Raw genomic sequence first — 21,301 nt, 5'->3', positions numbered from 1 at the left:
TTGTAGGGAATTCCCTGGCAGTCCAGTGGTTAGGACTTATTTCAGCAACCAGTGGTGGTACTGTCAAATGTTGCAGTTCATACTGCACTTGTTTAGAATAGTCCTGTTTTCCATTGTGACGGTCTTTGAAGTATAAAAATTGGCTTTAAGGTGAAAAGAATTGTTTTCTGGTGGTACAATTAAAAAATAGAGCAAACCAGTTCCTGATACTATGAATGAAACATGCATTTTTATTTATAGCATATCTGAGTACCATTGTGTGAACTCTGTCTGGCATATTAGTCTAAAATAAAATTGTAGATTAGGCATTGTGCCTTCCTTTGGGAGTTCTTTACCCCCACTCTTTTGTGGTTTAAAACAGCTCTGCTGCTTCCTGTATAACATTTTCCAGATTATTTTCCATTTTTTTTCCCCTTTTATGTGAATCCCTTCAGTTGGTGCTATTTTTCTTGTCTAAAAATTCTTACCAGAGAAGTGCTTTTAACTATTTTTACCCCTTAGAAGTAATAGCTATTCAGGTGAAGGTTAAGCACCTTGTGGTAACGGTGACTTTGAATGGTATTCACATTGCTAATAAATTGACAAAGTGTAGAACTACCAACCAGGCTGAGGTGGCAGAGACACTGAGACTGAGATAAAATAAAGCCCCAGATAAAATAAAGCAGGAAGAAAAAGAAGCACAGTTTCTTCCCTTTTTTAGGCAGAAGAGGCATTCCACCTCTCCTTGGAGATTCTTTTAAGTTACCACTGCCCTCCTGTTGATTAAATTCCCTCCAATTTTGATTCCCCTCTAATGTCCAGAAAGATTCCCAAATTGTCTTTCTGTTTTCCCTTTACATTGATATCATTTCTATTTCTTTGGTGTAAATTTTGTATCTTAGTAGTGAAAGTGAAGTCGCTCAATCATGTCTGACTTTTTGTGACCCCATGGACTATCGCCTACCAGGCTTCTCTGTCCATGGGATTTTCCAGGCAATAGTACTGGAGTGGATTGCCATTTCCTTCTCCAGGGGATCTTCCCAACCCAGGGATCGAACCTAGGTCTCCAGCATTGTAGACAGATGCTTTACCATCTGAGCCACCAGGGATCTATCTCAGTAGGGATAGAAAGAAAATAATCTGATTCAGTTAATTAATACAAAAACCCCCTTTACTACTCCCAGTATTTGCATTTTCAAATGGAAACTTGTTCAGATGAACCTCCAGGTTTTCAAATTGTGTGACAGAAAATTGGGATGGGGCAAGGCTTTGGTTTGTTGGTTTGTTTTTCCTACTGCTTTAAATCTTTGTTGTACCATGATCAGCTCTCTGAAGTTATTTGTACTTTTGGTAGCTTCTCTGTTCTTTCTGTATTTCCCAATTCTGAGTTTTTCCAAAAGTTCTGTGTGCACATATGTTAGACTTGTTTGTGTATGTGAATTGGCGGTGATGATAGTTTTTCATAACTCTTAATGAAAACACCTCCACCTCTAGCCTAACCTGAGCAGTCCTCTTACATGGCAGTGAGACTAGCAAAATGTTTCAAATTTCATTTTGTCCATATCTTACTCAAGGTGGAGATTTAAGGATCTCTTTAATAGGAATGAATAAACAAACAGTTGCTATACCATACCAAAGTTTGCTAACCCCTAAAATTAAGAAAATGGTCTAAGAGTTCTCTTTTCTGCAAAAGAAACTTAAGCCACACCATCCAAAACCAATTACTTTGGACTCCTCCATGAAAATGGATACTAGGAGGCAAATTACCGTCAGAATGGTTTAAAGATATAATCTTGAATTTTTTAAATAATCTTTCAAGTGATCGCAAAGAATTTCACGAACTTCAAAGGAAAATATTTCCCTCCTTCATTCTGACTGCAACCAGTTTTGCCCCAAAGTTATATGGTACCATGAGGATTTTGGTCTCCCCAGTCCTATATTTAGCGGCCCTCACAGAATTGGATATAATTATACAATGCAGCAGTCCTTTTCATATGAGGGCAAACTTATATAGTATTTATAGACACCAGTTATAGTAGTACCTTGTGTTCCATATTCTCACCTAAATGTTTGCTGAGTCAAGTCAGTGTTTAGATGAGTTTTATTTACATGACTATTTAATAATACATGGAATCCTGCTGGGAAATATGGTCCTTATTTAAAAGAAATGTGCACGCCACTAACACCACTCCCCATGTATTCCAGAGATACTTTGAAAACTGCTTAAATAACCAAGGACTTTACATTTCTCTCTGAATCATAGTCACCCTGTGTTAGAAAGCAGTACAAAGTAAGTGGGCGGACTAGGTCAGTAGGCCCTTCTAAGCCTGAACCTGATACTCTTCACAATTACATATAGGAGAAACTAGATACTCCCTGTATGATCTGTCATTATATAACATGTGTTAATATTTCAGGACTTGAGACTTCCCTGGTGGTCCAGTGGCTAAGATTCTGCACTCCCAGTGCAGGGGGCCTAGGTTCGATCCTAGTCAGGGAACTAGATCCTGCGTGCTGCAACTAGACCCCAGTGCAGCCAATAAATAAATATTTTTTTTTAAAAAATGTCAGGCCTTAGTGAACTTTAAGGGTTGTAACTTCTAACATGCAATACCAAACCCATGGTCAGGTATTACTGGCCAATTTCTGTGTAGAACATATTTCCTGATTCTTTATTAAGGTAGAGGGATTGGATCTGCTCAGTTAGAAACTTAAGGAGCAGTTTACATAGAATATACCTCTCTGACTGTTTAGATATGTTACCTTCGGTTTGGTCAAAAGCCATTCTCCTAAAGATAAGGGGCTTCTGACTTAAAATGGAACTGAAGATCATTCTCACTTGAACAGGAACTCAATAGTTGACAACATAGCAGGGGAAAGACATACAAGACCTCTTTAAGGTTTATCACTACTGTGGTCTTTCATGTGATACAACTCTGGTTAGAATTTTTCACACACATAATTACTATTTTCAAAGCTATTTAAAATCACTGTTTTAAATCCTAATTATATGATTGTTTAATACCATTTAATGTCATTATTAGATACACTGTTAATTGCCTAATATGGAACAAGGGAAATAAAATTACACTGCAGCAGAAAGCAGTTTTATTTCTCCATATACTAAAGTATGAAATTTTTAATGTGCTTATTTTTTAAGGCATATAAAATTTATCAGGTATTATCTTTGAGCATAGATTGGTACATTTCTTTAGATATTTCTTACTTACATATGGTGTTTTTATTACTTGCTTCAGCTTTTGCAAAGTAGGTTTGTTTTGTTTTTAACCGAGAGGCTTTAACTGCACAGATTGGCTTCTGTGAGTTTATGTTTCCACTGTTCTTTATCTAGTTGTATATGCCAGGCTTCTGTAGTGAAAACTTACAATGAGTATTTTATTACTTAACCTTACTATACCAAATGACAGTTCTTATTCTTAGGTACTTATGAGGGTTATAAATATAACCTTATGAGGGTTATAAATATTAACATGTCATATGCTTTGTTTTGAAAAAATTAATTTCTTTCCTACATCTCATTCTGGAAGATTCTAACCAATAGAATGCCACAAGGCAAACTAAAAGGAGCCCCTGCTTCATGGAATATTAGATGTTTTAAAACTGGATTCCAGCCATTACTTCCTTGTAATATAAAATGGAACTACTTGCCCTTGCTCTCTCTCTCTTTTTAAAATTCTCTTTCTTTCTTTCTCCTGCCCTCAAAAAAGAATCACACATCTGGCTCTCCGAGAGTTTAGAAGACACTTTTCCCCTTTTGGAGGGGGCAGTTTTTAGGTTTAGGCTTGGCAGTGTTAAAGCCTTGACATGATCAGTTTTACGCAAACTATGTGTTAGCTAGAAAACTGAGGGACATTCTCTACCAAGCCATGACAACGTACTGCTGTAACTTAATAAAAATTGCCCAAGTGACTATGCGTCTGCTGAATGGATTTTCTTACACCATCTGGTTGTCATTGTAGTTTTTTTGTTGTTGCTTTCATTTGAAATGTGCTGATGATCTTGTTTTTATTCCGTAGCATTGAACAGATGGGTTGATTATTCTTTTCAGATATTAATAAGGCAGCGGAAAGAAGAAATATGAATACGGCTCCATCAAGACCCAGCCCCACACGAAGGTAAAGTACCCTGAAGCAGTGAGTTACCTTGGGAGAGTTGGGCTCTGGGGAGTTAAGCCCAACTTCGTACATCAAGGGTCTTTTCTTCCCCCCAAAGAAATCAGAAACGCACAAGCAAACAATAAGAACGTGAACCTGTGTGAAGGGCCTTGCTGCTTTTTTAGAACATACATCAGGAGATGCAGAGGAAGCTTTGTTTTCCGTGGCAAACCCAGCAAGTTCAGCTTGCACCGTGAGTTGCAGGCGATTGGAAGAGGATAAACCTCTGTGTGTCCCCCGCTCACGTGTCAGTGGGAGCCTCCACAGCAGGAGTGCCCGAGGGTCGTTGGTGTGTGCTACGCTGCCCTGCAGCAGGCTCGACTCTTCATTCCACATGGCTGCCGGTCCAGATGCTCACCCAGGGTTACAGAAAGTGCTGCTTGAGAGATTGCTCCTGTGCCTGTGCTGCAGATCCCCTGTGCGCTCGCATGCTTGGGTTACCTATTGAGGGGAAATAAAAAGGGCAAAAACACCCTACCTCTAGAAGTCTCCCTTTTTCTTAGTTTTCCTGGAAATAAAAAGCATCTCCCCAAATAGTCTTCCACTATTTACAAGAGATAGTCCTGATGTGTACCCTCAAGATATGCATTAAATTCGTCCCAAAGAAGAGCCTCATTAATGTTGCCATTACACCAAAGATGAGTATATTGTATTCAAACTGTCTGACCTCATAAATAGCACACAAGTGGATGCAGTGTGTGCAGATTTGTGTGGAATGCAGACATACATATCTCATATCTGGTGTCTCCTCATGGCCCAAGTGGATACTCAGTACGGATTTTGCCTTTGCCCCTAAGTAAAATGCCAGTTTTCCACAGTAAAGTGTGTACCTAAACTATATACCACAGGAAACTACATTTCATGTGATGACTGAACATGCTGAGTACAACAAATCCTAGTCTGTACTGGTAGCTCCACAGGTCACTTGGGGGTGTACCCAACTAACTGGGCACTTACACATAACATATAGCTGTTCTGCTTTGAAACAAAAACACCTATAGTTTGTTACCTACTTATAGGAAGGATTGGATGCTCTGTGTTTGTATATGCGCCCACTTGGACCTGATGGTATTTTCTAAGCTACCAGGATTAAATTACACGGGTATGTTCTGCAGAGTTGAAGCCGACCTTAGGGACAAAGTAATGCTGCTGATTGCAGTTAAGTTCTTTGAGCACTCTGCCTGGAAGTTGAATCTAACACCGCAATTATAGCTGCACCACAGCTGTTAGCTGGATGCCCTGGTCATCCATTGGTTTCACTGCAGAAGTGAGCATATACATTGGTATTCTGTTTGTTTTCTCTGACACCATAAGGAATGCCTGCAGCTTGCAGGTAAATAGTATATTGATTGATTTTGTGTGTATGTGTGAGTGCCCTAAAGAACATAAATGAATGCTCTGGCACTTCAGATCCATATAAGTCTGTTTCCATTGTGCTGCATCTAACCACGCTGCAGATGCTGGGCAGTCCCTTCAGTGTTGCTCCTCGTTGCCCCAGTAAACATGGAATACAAGTGACTGAGAGTTCGCATCTAATGGTCAGACATATGGGGCTCCATGGGAAGCTGGGGTTGCTAAATGACCTGAAAGGAGATGCGGTGTATATCCAGTTTCCGAGGAGCTCAAATGTGTATGTTTCTGAAGTAGGTAGCTTATAGGAGTGTAGAATTGGTCACTATAAAGACACTCCCCTGGTAAAATCCTCCTGCTCTCTGTATCCTCATGATGTCTGTGATGTCTGGGTAATGTTTCTGCAGGCAAAAAGGAGGTGGGACTGCACATCACAGAATAAAAAGTAGTTCTCATTTGTGCTATGCTAAGAATTTTTTATGTCATTCCACTAAAAATATACCTAACCAGATGATTTTAACATTTCCCATTATTGTAGCTATTCACTAAGCATTGGCAATGTTGGGGAAATAGCTTACTCCCCTACTTGAAATCCGATATTGCCATTGCCAGAGCATTAAATTTAAAAGATTAATTTCATCCCAGCCTAAAATGCAACTCTATAATTTCATCTATAATGGAAGAATGCTTTTTTCTTTCTTTTTTATATCCCCCCCCAAAGATAAAACATACAAACAACATTGGAGGGGGCCTTTTAAAATGTTCTCCTTACCAGATTTATAAACATATGTCAGTTATATTTTCATTTTAATATATCATCTTCCTCAAAAATAAATTCTAAGATGAGGTCATTTGGGATGTGGATTGGGCTGTGGCTCCCTGCTTTATTTATAATCAATAGGAGGGACAGCTAGGCTAATTAAAGGTCCATTAAAAATCAGTCTTCTTGGTGATCATCCCTAACTGCGTTCCTCAAAGTGTTGTTTAGCATGATTAAGTTTCATATAGTCATACTCAGTAAGGTTTGGGGAAGAGGAATATTCACATTTAGTTAAAAAAAAAATCTATTCTGAGCCCCATCTAAAAGTCTAAGCAGAGTCTCAGTTTTGTTCCATTTAAAAATAAAATTTTTCAAACCCTAAAGTCAGATAAATTGAATGTTGTATTCAAAATAGAACACTAACGTTTTTATCATTGTGTTTATGGTATATTCTCTCTTAAGATAATAGTCTGGAAGGGGCTAATCATTTCTCTGAGGGTGAACACTGGCCAGCGCGCACTGTCTTCAGGTGCGTGCTTCCAGTCAAAACTCCAGTGTACCAGTATGTTGACAGCAATCCAGCTGCCTTCATTTAGCAACCCTAAACATTTTATGTGCCCCCAGCCATGGAGGAATGCATTGTTCACCGGAAGGAAAAAAAAGAAGTACCTATAGCAAGCATTTCCCTTAAGTTGTAACTCTGTGTCTTCAATGTTGCTACTTTTTAAGAAAATTGTTTCTAAGCATGCTGGCAAGACCTTTGTAACACCTTATTTTGCTGGACTTTAACCTTGAGTGTCAAAACACCTCAGTATCTTTGGGGATTTTCACAGGATTATCACCTCTTCAAATGTCTCTGTAAGCCACAGTTCTGCTGGTGTTGCTCACCGTTCAGTAATATGCCTCCCTAATGACTCCAGCTGTTGGAATGTGGTTCTGATGGTACTAGCCCAGCCACGCGCAGAATTCTGCATCAGAGATCCCTGCTCTGGATCACATTTCAGCCTGAATTCTCGTCATTTAACCCTTGGACCGCTTCATTGAACTCCGCTGTGCACATTGAGAGCACTGCACAGTTACCATGCAGGTTGTCTCACATTGGTGCTCGGCATCAGTCTTAACCATCCTTGGAGACTGGACCATGATTCTAGTCGTGCCTCAGTTCTCAGTTTCCATCTTCAGCTCAACACTTGAGCAGTCCAGGTTTTGGAACATATCCTTCTGCAGACATGGCCTCTGAATGATACTCTACTTCCTAAACCTTCCTGCATGACCTGAGGAAAAGCAAATAGAGTTACTTGTCTATGTCGAGACCTCTGCAGAGAATTTCTCTATGTATTCGTGAAGAATGTTAGGCCTGGTGCCTCGTTGGTGAAAGTCGTTAAGGATTGGTTCATCAGAAATAACCTGGCCATTGTCAGCTATATTTCAGTTATTAAAAAGAGAAAAGAAAAAGCCTAACTGCAGACAAGTTTCTTACGTGGCCTGAGGTGATTTCTGTGTATCCACAGTGTTCATTCCTTTAATCACTGCTTGCTTCTTGGGTGTGAGACTGCCCTAGCTCTAGGTGGGCTTCACAATTAAACACTCCAGGCTGTGATTACGTGCGCACTAACACTTAAAGAAGATCCGTCAGTTCTCAACAAGTGCCACCTCTCTACCAACAGAAGAGTCGTATTTGTGTTTGAGAAAATTATCAGTGCGCTTCCGGGAGAAGCAGGGGCACTTCAGAGTTTGGATCTGTAAGGTGCGGTTGCTTGCTGCCCCTCGTTATCCTTCCTGCACCCAGTGGCGAAACTCTGTACAAGCCTGTTGTCTCTGTTGCTGACGGTAGCATGGAGCTCCTGGTGGGAGGTCAGCATCACACAGCAGCCAGCCATTTAGAGAATGGTATTTGTGGGCAGTATCTGTGACAGAACAGAAATACAAAGAGCTGATGGATTTTTTTTTTCAGGAGAAAAAAGGCTGGCTTTAGAAGGAAAATATTCCAGTGAACAGAAAGAAAAAAGGAGATGCTGACAAGAAAAGGACGGAGGCCTTCCTCCCTGACCTCCTGAACAGCCAAGGCCAAAGAGCACCATCCTGGGCTTGAGGCACCATCCTGGGCTTGAGGCTGTCTCCAAGAGAAGCTCGGAGTCCATCAGTTGTCCAAGAGCTCTCAAATGCCTAGTGCTCCTCAGGAAGAGAAGCACTTCTGCCAGGAGCATATCACTTGCCATCTGAGCCATGGTCTTTTCGTTCATCCATCCCTCCTTACCTCTCAGATGTTTGCAAATAGTGTTTGACTACCATTTCTCTCAAGGCAAAAGAGCATTTGGCTTTGCCCCCTCCTGCTGAATAAATGAGGAATTTGCAACAGAATTTTAGTGATGTTTATCAACTGCTTTCAGTTTGTGGACTCTGGTTCTGAAGTTTTAACTGTCGTTCAGTTTCTTTTTAGCTTCTGGTGACCTAGTGCCTGAGGGTACAGTGCATTGGTCTCCAGTTAAACAACTTTGGTACCATGGGATGATACAGTGAACTTCATTTTCCAGAAACTTGCCTCTAACCCACTTGTTGTTTGAGGCCAAGCATCTTGTTCAGCAGGCTTCATCCTTGCGGCACTCTGAATCCTGCACACTGTACCATCTTTTTGTTATCTGGTTCTTATTTTGAGAAAGATGTTGGGGCCAACACCAGGATCCATTTTGTTCTGGGGAGGTCTTGTTTGGCACCTAAAGGGTTATTTTGTTTTTGTCTCCAGAAGAAAAGCAGTCTGCCATACTGCTTGTCTTTTGGAGAAAGGAAAGCTTTCCCTTTTCATTTTAGAGCCTTGCTATCCTCTCTGTCCCTGCTTCTGCTACTCCTTTGGTTCTTTTTTCCCTTGTGAATATCATCTCTTCTACATTTTTACCCCAAAGGTAATTAAGGGGGAATTTACAGTTTTGTTGCACACAGACTTTAGATTGACTGCTTACCTTCTCAAACTAGAAACATGAACCAAGACTTTGGGAATCTAGGGTATTGTGGTCAACCTCCAGGAATAAACTCTCGCCAGGTGAGTAAGGTATTTCAGTGGGTTCAAAAGAATGAGAACCAGATGTGGCATTTGTAATCATCCTAAGACTGTGAAAAGTGCTGTGATATGGTGGTGCTAGCCCTGTCCCACCCGCCACCCCGTTTTCTCCAGGCTTTGTGTGTGGTCTGTGGTCTGTCAGGTTCATGATCTCTTTCATCCTTGATTGCCAAAGAGCACTTGAAATATGATTCCACCTCTAATGACTTTTTTCTGACTGCTCCCCAAGGCAGGTTTATCTGCCGATCATTAATCCAGAAATACTTTACAGTTGTCCCTTCCCATTGGATCCTAGGTGTTTGCCCACAATATACACTATATCAGATGTTACATATGTTAGAGGGATTTTATGACATAATAAAAGTTGAAGTGAGAATCTCAGTTACTCTGCACTTTATTCTAGTAGGAAAAATCTTTAGCCATCCTTGTTTAAATTCTCTGATCTCCCATATGTTTGCTCCCACCAATCAAGAGTACTTATGAGCCTTAAAACATATGACAAGGACTTTTCATAGAAACAGAGTTGGCATTTAAATTGTTTTTGCTGTGACCATGTGGATGAAGTGAAAATGAAGTTTTCTTCCAAGCTGAGGGCATCATGATAAATGTCTATATGTGTAATCATGGTAGGTGACAAAAATATGAGGAAGACATGATGCTACTCTTGAGAGGTTTACAGTTTAGTTGAATAATCAATTTTGTTAAACATTTACTGAACTCTGTGCTGTGTCCTGTGGATACAAAGCATTCAAGTGAGCTTACTGTTTGGTAGGGAAGCCATTGCAAACAAATAACTACAGAACAGTGTGATAAGTGCAGCAATAGAAATATGTATGCAGAGCAAGACTTGTTTAACAGGTTCATGGAGCATCTGCTCTATGCCAGACAATATAAGCCTATGCAGTGGCTTTATCATGAAGTCAAACTGACAGTCCTTGTCTTCATGGACTTGCAGTCTAGTAGGGCAGACAGGCGTTAATTGATATGTGACATCAAATTGTGATAAATAACATGAGTGAAAACAGTGCTATGAGAGAAGGTGGCCAGAATTTAGGGACCAAAAATAAAGTTTTAAACTAACAGAATCATGGAGTAAGGGATGCTTAAGCCTGAGACCTGGAAAAATGACTGTGGAGTAGTTCCTGCTGCACAACAAGAGGCATTGGGAAAAACCTTGACTCATTATAGCTGAAAAGTCAATATGGTAAGAGACGCAGACTAGGGAGGGGGCGGAATAAGGTTGGAGAAGACGAGCTGAGGCAGGGCAGAATCTTATTAGCCTCAGTGGAGATTTTGGACTGAATTCTAAATACTATGGGAAACCAGTGAAGGGTTTTACGTATTTAAAAGATGGTTCTAGAGTAATCTAGAAGAAGATTAAGAAATAGGCAAGAGCAGAAATGGGGAGACTACTTTAGAAGGCTCTGCTGTGGTTTTCGGGAAAGGTGGCTTGCGGTTGGCCTTCAGTGGTACCAGTGGAGATAAAGAAACATGGACAGAATGGATATCAGTTTCAGAGAAAGAGTGAACACATTTTGGAAATGTCATTGGAAGAGTGGATAGGGCTTTAAAGAAAGGATGACATCCAGTTTCCTGGCTTGAGCAACTGCGTAGGTAGATGTGCCATTTATTGAGATGGAAATGACTGGAGGAGGGGCCTATTTGCTGGAAAAGATCAAGAGTTCAGGGCAGGCTTTACGGAGGAGGTAATCCTTAAAGCAGTTCTTACAAGGAGACATTGTAAAAAGGTAAATCAGATCTAGGTGAGTAATAGTAAGTGCTCTAAGAGTTTAGCAGGAGAGATCAGCAGTTACTCAAGAGATTAGAGAATATTTTTTGGAAGACATGGGACATGAACTTACCTTTGAGCATTGGGTGATACTTGAGTTAGTGCAGGAAAATCATTCCACGTTGAAAAGCCATATGAACAGAAACACTGAAATAAGTCATGTGAGTTAAATCATAAGACCAGCTTTAGAACTAAGGAAGTTGGATCAGGAAATGAGGGAGAAATAATAAATGGAAAGGGGCCAAATTTGTTAGGGAAGAGTGCCCAGAAGCATGATAGCCAAGCTGCAGTTGGTAACAGGTGGAAATCGATGTTTTATCTGGTATTTGCTGAAAGAATTGAAATCTGGAAGACTGGATTTTGGTTTTGTATCTGAAAAATTCTTGGTGGTGCCAGCATAGAATAAAGGTTTGGATTGAACTTAAAAGTCCAGTGGGAATGAACAAGAAAAGCAAAGAGTATTCAAGTAACTTGATAGGGAAAAAAAATCAAAGTTAACTCTCAATAACTTAAACCTTAGTAATTGGGAAGATGATTTTTAGTAAAAGTGAAAAGGTCTGACTGCGCCTGAGTGGGTTGAATAAGAAGTTTAATTTTAAACATGTTGAGAATGAGAGTTCATAGTGGGGTAGTCTCATGAAGAATATTGAATCAGATCAGGCTGAACACCTGTGACTTCAAACTTTTGTTTTTAAACAAAGAACACCTTGACCAGAAGGAGCCAGGTTCTACATAAACTTTAGACTAAGAGAGACCACTACTCATATGTTAAGAAGATAGAGTGTTCCTGTACTTGACTGTGTGTCTCGTATTGTACTTCTCTTTCTTTTTTCCCCTTTATTTGATTGATCCTGCTCGATGTTTTTTTAAGTAACATTTTCTGTGCTTTTAAGGATAACTCCTTGAATCACCGTTACTTTGTATGAGATTGTGCCAACCTTGTACGAGATTGTGTCATTTGCTCATTTTTTCTTCATGAGTCTTGCCCCTTATTATGACACACACACACACACACACACACACACACACCCCACCTCCCACAACTATTCTCCCCTTTTAAAATCTCTTTCAAACAAGTTTGGTGGGAGGAAATGAATGAGGGAAGACCCTTTCACTTTGAAAACCTGTTGAGATGGAGATGATAGTTTAACATGTATACAGAATATTGAATTACCCCCCAAAGTCTGATAAACACTATGACCCCAGTCAAAACCCCTGGCTCTGGATCATACATTCTTCCTTGACTATCCTAATCTTTGGAGATTGTAAAACCTGCTAGTCTTTATTTGCTGACCAGATGGGTGACTGTCCTTAAAATTTTCATCTTATTTCTCACTGACTGCTGTGTTTTAGAGAAAAATGCTTGGAGGGTGGGGGCTTTCTCCAGTAAAGAGCTCAAGGGTAGACTCCTTCAGTTCCTTTGTCTTAGCATCTTCTTGCCCCCTCCCACAGAGATCCATATGGCTTTGGAGATAGTCGAGATACAAGACGTGATCGATCGCCCATTCGAGGAAGTCCAAGAAGAGAGCCCAGGGATGGCAGAAATGGCCGGGATGCTCGAGATGGCAGAGACATGCGAGACCCCCGAGATTTGCGGGACCACAGAGATAGCAGAGACATTCGGGATCACCGAGACAGCAGAAGTATGCGTGATGCTCGGGACATGAGGGATCTTAGAGACTTTCGTGACCTAAGAGAGACTAGGAATTTTCGAGATCACCGAGATCCCATGTACGACAGATACAGAGAGATGAGAGACTCCCGAGATCCCATGTACAGGTAACCTCTACAGTCGTTCTGCTTGCTGGTCTTTTTTTGTTTGTTTGTTTTTGGTAGCAGTCTTTTTTATGTTTGTTCTGCTGAACTAATTGAGACCTCTGTACAGCAGTGCCTTTCCCAGGCCTATGTTTCCGGTGTCTATCACCATGAGAGATGTGCTGCTTAATAAATACTTGCTGAATGTGTGATTGAAGACGGATTTTGCTTAATGAATGAATCTGGGTCTCTTCTTGCGGGCTGTGAAAGTCACCATTGTGCAAATGGAAAAAAAGATGGGAGTGCAAATTGTTTTGGCCGTGCGGGACCACAGGGTAGATGTACAAATGTCCAATAAATACGTGAAAAGATACTTGACATCCTTAGTTAGCAGAGAAATGCAAATCAAAACCACAATGAGATAGCACTTCATACCTACTAGGATGGCTTTAATAGTTGTTTTTTTTTTAATGTTGTTGAAGTGTAGAGGAACTAGAACCCTCATACATTGCTGGTAGGAATGCAAAGTAATATGACTGCTGTGAAGAAGACAGAAGCAGAAGATATTAAGAAGAGGTGGCAAGAATACACAGAAGAACTGTACAAAAAAGATGTTCACGACCCAGATAATCATGATGATGTGGAGGTGATGGAATTTGTATGAGATTGTCCCATACACAAAGCTAGTGGAGGTGATGGAATTCCTGTTGAGCTGTTTCAAATCCTGAAAGATGATGCTGTGAAAGTGCTGCACTCAATATGCCAGCAAATTTGGAAAACTCAGCAGTGGCCACAGGACTGGAAAAGGTCAGTTGTCATTCCAATCCCAAAGAAAGGCAATGCCAAAGAATGCTCAAACTACCGCACAATTGCACTGATCTCACACGCTAGTAAAGTAATGCTCAAAGTACTCCAAGCCAGGCTTCAGCAATACGTGAACCGTGAACTCCCTAATGTTCTAGCTGGTTTTAGAAAAGGCAGAGGAACCAGAGATCAAATTGCCAACATCCGCTGGATCATGGAAAAAGCAAGAGAGTTCCAGAAAAACATCTCTTTCTGCTTTATTGACTATGTCAAAGCTTTTGACTGTGTGGATCACAATAAACTGTGGAAAATTCTGAAAGAGATGGGAATACCAGACCACCTGACCTGCCCCTTGAGAAACCTGTATGCAGGTCAGGAAGCAACAGTTAGACCTGGACATGGAACAACAGACTGGTTCCAAACAGGAAAAGGAGTATGTCAAGGCTGTATATTGTCACCCTGCTTATTTAACTTCTATGCAGAGTACATCATGAGAAACGCTGGAGTGGAAGAAAGGCAAGCTGGAATCAAGATTGCTGGGAGAAATATCAATCACCTCAGATATGCAGATGACACCACCCTTATGGCAGAAAGTGAAGAGGAGCTAAAAAGCCTCTTGATGAAAGTGAAAGAGGAGAGCGAAAAGGTTGGCTTAAAGCTCAACATTCAGAAAACGAAGATTGTGGCATCTGGTCCCATCACTTCATGGGAAATAGATGGGGAAACAGTGGAAACAGTGTCAGACTTTATTTTTGGGGGCTCCCAAATCACTGCAGATGGTGACTGCAGCCATGAAATTAAAAGACGCTTACTCCTTGGAAGAAAAGTTGTGACCAACCTAGATAGTATATTGAAAAGCAGAGACATTACTTTGCCAACTAAGGTCCGTCTATAGTCAAGGCTATGGTTTTTCCAGTGGTCATGTATGGATGTGAGAGTTGGACTGTGAAGAAGGCTGAGCGCCAAAGAATTGATGCTTTTGAACTGTGGTGTTGGCGAAGACTCTTGAGAGTCCCTTGGCCTGCAAGGAGATCCAGCCAGTCCATTCTGAAGGAGATCAGCCCTGGGATTTCTTTGGAAGGAATGATGCTAAAGCTGAAACTCCAGTACTTAGGCCACCTCATGCGAAGAGTTGACTCATTAGAAAAGACTCTGATGCTGGGAGGGATTGGGGGCAGGAGAAGGGGACGACCGAGGATGAGATGGCTGGATGGCATCACTGACTCGATGGATGTGAGTCTGAGTGAACTCTGGGAGTTGGTGATGGACAGGGAGGCCTGGCGTGCTGTGATTCATGGGGTTGCAAAGAGTCGGACACGACTGAGCGACTGAACTGAACTGATGACTGCTGTGAAAAAGTTTGGCGGCCCCTCAGAAAGTTAAATGTAGTAGAATTAATGATCCACCAGCTCCACTCTTGAATATATATCCAAAAGAATTAAAAAGAAGAACTTACATAGATGGGTGTGACTGTACATAGGAACACTATTCACAGTAGCCAAAAGGTAGACACCACTCAAATGTAGACACCATCAATAGATGGATTAAAAAGTATGATATATCCATTCAGTATATTATTCAGCCATAAAAAGAAAGGTCATTTTTATACTTGCTAAGCCTTGATAGACCTTAAGAAATATGCTACATGAAATAAATATTAAGCTACGTTGTCACAAAAGACAAATACATGTTTTCACTTACATGAAATATTTAGAAAAGGCAAATTCATAGAAAGATTAGAAGTTACAGAGATCCGGGGTGAGTTTCTGTTCAGACTGTTAAGGATGGTGAAAATTATTTTATATGTGTGTATTTTTTTATTCTGTTTTTTAACCACAATTTTGAAAAAGCACAAGGAAGGAGGCTTGGGGTAGGGCCTAGAATGGTTCCTCAAATATCAATAATTACTACCAGTTATTTTGTGTGTACTTTGGGCCAGGGAGCTTCCATTATGCTGAGAGTGTTCTGTACGTCCTCCCGGTCCTTTTGGAAGGTAGGTTAACTCAGTCCCAGCCACAGAGCTGATAAGCAGTGAGTCCCAGATACTAATTTTGTTTGCCTAATCCCAAAGTTCTGTGCCTTACTATGTCTTCCTCACAGATGGCTGGGTCTTGAAGAGTTCTCTGTATTTTATTTTTGCAGGAGAAAACCTTTAACTTTGTGCACGTTTCTTTACCTTTTCAGGAGAGAAGGCTCTTACGACCGATACCTGCGAATGGATGACTACTGCAGGAGGAAAGATGACGCTTACTTTGACCGTTACAGAGATAGCTTTGATGGACGAGGCCCACCAGGCCCAGAAAGTCAGTCTCGTGCAAAAGGTAAAGTAGAAAAAACAGTTTATTCTTATCACAAATAGAACACTTTATAAAAGAAAGAGGAAACTAATAACCAGCTGGAAAGGAGCTAATGACTTGGCTAAGCAGTTCACAAAAAGAAGAAATATAAATGGCCTGTTCATTTGTAGAGAGCATTCAGCTTGAAAATCATTTTTTAAATGCAAAGTAGTACTGTCATCTGGTTTAGTCACCTAACAAGAAGAAATAAATATGAAATACTATCAGTAAGAAAAGAAATGAACTAAAGATTGGAGCTGAAGAGGTTAAATGTTTGTTTCTTGCTCATTGACCAAATAAATATAACTATCTTTATTACCTATGTAGTATGTGGGGAGAGTTGTTTTATTTATAATTTTTACCTAAGAGCATCTATTTTTTAGATAAAGACATGTTTTTTAAAGCCTTGATTTTCTCAATATATTTAATACATCTTTAAGATTTTTTAATTGTTTTATTCCTGGTCAAATTAATAACCTCATTTGTAGTTTGCTACAGAACTTTACTGCCTGGTTTTGTTTAGGATTTTTTTGTTGATTTTTTTTAACTGCCTGATTTTTTTTTTTTTTTTTAAGCAAATTACAATTACCTGTCAATAAGAGTCTTAAATGGTTGTCCCAAAAATGAAAATTAGGATAATAATGATGTACTATCTTTTGCCTATCAATTGGCAGGAGGGTTTTTTTTTTTTTTTAATGGCAAAACTCAGTGTTGATTAAGATATGGAGAACTAGCACTAGGTGATCCACCCCAAAGAAAGGATGAATTAGTGACAGCCTTTCCTAAAGGACATTTTGGTAGCGTGTGTCAGATTAAAGCAGCCATGCCTTGTAATCCCTTCATTCCATCTTAATGAATTTATAATAGTAAAAAAATAAATTTTTTTCGGAAGTAGTCTAGAGGATTACAACCTTTGCCTACAAGTAGTTCAAGATTGAAAATAAGGCCTGTGACTTATTTTTATGGAAAGGCACCGTCCATGTTTCAGTTTTCCCTGTGTCATCCTGCAGAGCGTCTGAAACGTGAGGAGCGTCGTAGAGAAGAGCTCTATCGTCAGTATTTTGAGGAAATCCAGAGACGCTTTGATGCTGAGAGGCCTGTTGATTGTTCTGTGATTGTGGTCAACAAGCAGACTAAGTAAGAACCCTTTGGATTTTTCCCGAGTGAGGAGAAGAAGCAGAAGAGAAATTAGAAATTTAGTCTTCTTGGCAGCGGTACACACTGCCAGGCTTTGTACGTTGACATTGCTGTACTGTGTTAACCAGAGTTCTTTCAGTTGTAGATGACAGAAAACCCACCGCAAACTGGCTTGGGCCCAAAGGGAAGTTTTTAGGTTGCTTGACTGGGACATTCAGGCATGGCTGCATTCAGGGCTGGCCTCTCATAAAGACTTGGTCTTTTGTGTTGGCTTCGCTCTCAGACAAGCTTTCTACCTGAAAAGACAGAACAGCGCTAGCTCTTGACATGTATCTCCTTAGCTTAGCAAGCCAGTGGAAAGAGCTGCTTTTTCCTGTGGCTTCCACCTGAAGGCCTGGAATTGTTTCCCGTCCCTGGACTGTCCCTTTGGCCAGCAGTGCTGGGATGCCCTGATTGGCCAGGGCTAGGTCACGTGCCCACGCATAGTGCTGAAAATGGCACTAACCCTGTGGAGCCGGGGCAGACTGAGTGGGAAAGGGGTGCCTTCCCAAAGGAAAATCCAAGGGAGTAGATGTTGGTCAGGTGAAGCAGTAGATGCCCCCTTTGTGCGAGGACCCCAAGCCCGTAATACGTGGGAAGGCAGGCATGTCTGCATTCGCCAGCCGAGAGACTGGCTTCGTTTGGGAAGTGCCATGGCCTTGCAGAGCTGTTAGGTGGCCGTGCCAGCCAAGGCAGAGCTCATGGCACTGTTCTTCCTACCTCTGTTTCACATTCTTTCCTTGAAGAAGCAGCTCAGAGGTGCAGAAGGGAGTGTAGCAGCTTGCAAGTTTGGCAGCAGCTATATTCCCTTTCCCCAAGTGGCTAGTGAAGAACTTCATGTATTTTCTAGCAGTTTGGGGTTAAAGAGCTAATTTTCAAGGCAGAAGCTAGGGAAATAGGTGTTAAGACACCAAACAGCAGGCAGAGTTCACAGGCTCTGGGCTGCCTTGTTTAGAAATAGATGCTGCTTTAACTTGCAGATAATTTTTTTGCCTTTTTATTTTTAAATGCATGAGATAATAGCTGTCATTTTCTGAGCACCTACTCTGTACTACTCCATGCTAAGCACTTTAAATTATTTGTCTAATCTTCATAGTAATCATGTTTCACATGTATTCATTCATCAAATTTTTTCTGTGTGTGGCAGGTGCTAGGTCCTGAAGCTGTAATGCTAATGAGCAAAACACACATGGCCCCTTCCTCTTGTGGAGCTTATACCCTAGTTGGACAGATGACAAATATAAATGTATTGGTGATGAGTCTTATGAGAAGAAATATATCAAGGATCTGATTTAGATTGGAGAGAAAGTTAAGGAAATGACATATAAGCTGAGCTGTATTATTCCTGTCTGATTGGTAAAGAAACTGAGGTTTGTAAGAGGTAAAGGGATTTGCTTAAAGCTTCAACTTCGCAAGTAAATGTTAGGGCTATGATCCAAACCTATCTCTAGCATTTAAAACCCATGCTTTTTTCACTGTGTTGTATAGCCTCTGCCAAGACAGAAATGTGCTACAAATCTTAGGCAACAGGATGGTGTTTAGGAATGACCATCAGACTAGAGAATCAAGAGAAGGGCCTGGGATACTAAGTCCTGTTCCATTGGGAACTTCTCCGCCAATATAAAGAGAAGGAATTGGTTTAGATTTTTGGAGCCTGAAGAGGGTGCTAGGGAGACACTGGTAGAGCTCGGATTTGAAGTCTTCTGGCTGAGGTGCCGCTCTACAGATTGGGAGTCGATTAGGGAGTGCTCAGCTGGATCCTGTTTGTTTCTACAGAGATTATGCTGAATCTGTGGGGCGGAAGGTCCGAGACCTAGGCATGGTAGTAGATCTAATCTTCCTCAACACGGAAGTCTCACTGTCACAAGCCTTGGAGGATGTCAGCAGGGGAGGGTCTCCCTTCGCTATTGTCATCACCCAGCAACACCAGATCCACCGCTCCTGCACAGTCAACATCATGTTCGGAACCCCTCAAGGTATGGAGGCCCCAGTGGGTTACAGTTCCAGAAACTTCCAGATGCTAGTCCATTAATTTTTTTATGGCTTACTCAGAAGCAGCAGGTTTTAGGTAAAGGTATTTCAGCTCAGATGTGGTAGAGCCCTTTTGGAAGTGCATGACAGAAGCTTGCACAGTCATTTATTTGTTTGATCTTCTTTCATCGCATACAGTTCTGGGCCTGCTGTGTATGACGTTATATTCAGCCCTTAGGTATGTGCAGTGATGTGTTAGTAAATGTTTAACAGCCAGTTCTGGGGTGGGGATGGCGTGGTTTATAGAATTTCCTGACTTCCGTGGTGTAAATACTCCCACCGTGTTCTATTTCAAGCCACCAACATGAAGTCACTTCAGGGCAAGTTGGGAAGAGAGGCGCACAGTCTGCTCGCACCAGTGAGAGCCAGCCCAGCCCTGGCACACACTGCACTGAGGGTGGTGGAGCCCCTGCTTCACCAGACTTTGGAACGAGGGACACAGCGTGTGGCAGGCAGTTAGGAGACTTTTTGTTAGTGTGCTGGAGAAGTCAGTGGAGGGACTTTGAGAAGAGGGAGGCGGCCTTGACCTCCTGGAGGCCCAGGGTCGGTTCCCTGAAGTCCTTGCCTGAAGTAACTCTTAGTCCTTTGCTCCTAGATCGTTGAGACTCAGTCAACTGATGCCTTGCTGATTGCTCTCACAGCACAGACTTTTCCCTTCTCCCACTACCCTGGGCCCTCTATTTGCCTGACCAGTTTTACCCATAAGCATAGAGTGTAGAAGCCTCTCCAGCAGGTCATTCGCCTCTCTGAGGAATAGTCCTCAAGATGTGTGAAGACATTTATATCAAGTGCCAAGAAGTCTTCTCATCACCTTATAAATCTTGTTGCCCAAGGGTGAGGGGAGAAGGTTATTGAGGGTCATAATTTGATCCTAATCCATAACCGTTGAACCTTTTTGATACATTAAAAAACAGCTCTGTCCTGAGGACCGTGGTGGAAAGCCAGGCTTTCCAGAAGGGTTGTGTGGACCCCCATGGCCTGCCTCCTGTGGTCATTCTCCACGTGGTCTTTTTAAATCTGTGAGATGTCATGTTTCTCTGGTTTTCACTACATGTCTGTGATCTAAGAATTCCCCTTAGAACTAGCTTTCTACAAGGGTGTCTGCTTCCCACTGAAGAAACCCATTCTTTGTCTTCCAAGCTGCATCCCCTCCTGCCCCACCTCTCCCCATCCCCATTCCAAGGCTTTTTGTCAGTGAAATGGTTTTCTTGCTTGTTTGAGGTCAGGAAAGGCTTGGTAGAGTTCAGCAGGTGGGCACTCAAATCTGTCATGGGAGAAAATAGCTCATATCATTCCCTCCTACAGAGCATCGCAACATGCCCCAGGCAGACGCCATGGTGCTGGTGGCCAGAAATTACGAGCGCTATAAGAATGAGTGCCGGGAGAAGGAGCGCGAGGAGATTGCCAGACAGGCGGCCAAGATGGCTGATGAAGCCATCCTCCAGGAAAGAGAGCGAGGAGGCCCCGAGGAGGGAATGCGCGGGGGGCACCCCCCAGCCATCCAGAGCCTCCTCAACCTGCTGGCCGACAACAGGTACCTCACTGCTGAAGAAACTGACAAGATCATCAACTACCTGCGAGAGAGGAAGGAGCGGCTTATGAGGAGCAGCACCGACTCTCTGCCTGGTGAGCTACGTGGCAGGGCCGAGGTGAAGTTCTGACTCTGCATTTCTCTAATCCCCAGGCTCTGTTGGGAGGGTGGCAGGCCCAGGCCTCTTTGGGGTGGGTAAGGGAAATGAGCACATCCCATGGGTTTTCCCGCATGGGCCATCTGTGCTGGTGTAATAATGGTAACTTAAGATTTGGGTACTGAATTCTGATCCCTGTAGTTAATGTGGTGGTGGGTGGGCTAGTATGGCTGGCTCCCTGGGAACCAAGATGGATGCCCTTTTTTTTTAAAGTAGTTCTCTGGGGGAACTAAGCTGTTTACTGAAAACAGCACATACTATGAAATGGCCCCTTTGGGAAATTGATGTTATAGTCTGTGTACTGTGTGATTGATGTAATCAGTGATTGTTGTTCTTCCCTGGGCTGCTAAGCCTGCCCATGGAGGGTATTTTTCAACCAGATACCTCTTATTTCTGTCTTCTA

At 41.8% G+C, this 21,301-nt stretch overlaps 1 protein-coding gene across 4 annotated transcripts in view; it reads left to right on the top strand.

Moving 5' to 3' along the window:
* The window catches only part of NCOA5 (nuclear receptor coactivator 5), a 30,541-nt gene that overhangs the window by 7,289 nt on the left and 1,951 nt on the right, over positions 1-21,301 (top strand). Inside the window, exons 2-8 of one of the 4 annotated variants that reach the window (XM_052650641.1) lie at positions 4,049-4,115; positions 4,213-4,347; positions 12,561-12,887; positions 15,852-15,988; positions 17,014-17,140; positions 18,956-19,155; positions 20,516-20,836. In XM_052650641.1, coding sequence (XP_052506601.1) covers positions 4,295-4,347; positions 12,561-12,887; positions 15,852-15,988; positions 17,014-17,140; positions 18,956-19,155; positions 20,516-20,836 — 1,165 coding nt within the window. In that variant the 5' untranslated portion in view covers positions 4,049-4,115; positions 4,213-4,294. Of the gene's footprint in view, positions 1-4,048; positions 4,116-4,212; positions 4,348-12,560; positions 12,888-15,851; positions 15,989-17,013; positions 17,141-18,955; positions 19,156-20,515; positions 20,860-21,301 lie in introns of all 4 variants that reach the window. The other 3 variants (XM_052650643.1, XM_052650642.1, XM_052650644.1) reach the window with 3 other exon arrangements.

Source organism: Budorcas taxicolor, chromosome 13, assembly GCF_023091745.1.
Source record: "Budorcas taxicolor isolate Tak-1 chromosome 13, Takin1.1, whole genome shotgun sequence".
NCBI classification, from domain to species: Eukaryota; Metazoa; Chordata; class Mammalia; order Artiodactyla; family Bovidae; genus Budorcas; species Budorcas taxicolor.
This window is presented reverse-complemented; position numbering and strand designations above follow the sequence as displayed.